Raw genomic sequence first — 312 nt, 5'->3', positions numbered from 1 at the left:
GTTACAGACGCTACAACAGTAGACAGAATCTGTAGCCAGTCAACAATTACTTTATAAATAGATTTAATTGTCTACCTTGGTCTTTGGTGTTGTTCCACGTGATGTTCTGATGGATTCAGAGTCAGACTCCTTAACCACAGAAGACATCAAATGAGTATCATTCAGTAATAGCCTATACTTACATGTTCACACTGCATCAATTCACTGTTGATTTACAATACAGTGCGTACTTAGAAATACAATTATCCTACACATTAATGCAAATGAACACAAATACACAACACCATCCTTTTATTTCTCTGCACATATTTT

The 312-nt window shown here is 34.9% G+C and overlaps 1 protein-coding gene across 1 annotated transcript in view; it reads right to left on the bottom strand.

Moving 5' to 3' along the window:
• The window catches only part of sycp1 (synaptonemal complex protein 1), an 8,126-nt gene that overhangs the window by 755 nt on the left and 7,059 nt on the right, over window positions 1-312 (bottom strand). Inside the window, 1 exon segment of the mRNA XM_035661146.1 lies at window positions 76-129. Within this exon segment, the coding sequence (XP_035517039.1) occupies window positions 76-129 (54 nt within the window).

The sequence above is a fragment of the Morone saxatilis genome, unplaced genomic scaffold (genome assembly GCF_004916995.1).
Source record: "Morone saxatilis isolate NCDOM2014 unplaced genomic scaffold, NCSU_SB_2.0 Contig18, whole genome shotgun sequence".
Taxonomy (NCBI): domain Eukaryota; kingdom Metazoa; phylum Chordata; class Actinopteri; family Moronidae; genus Morone; species Morone saxatilis.
This window is presented reverse-complemented; position numbering and strand designations above follow the sequence as displayed.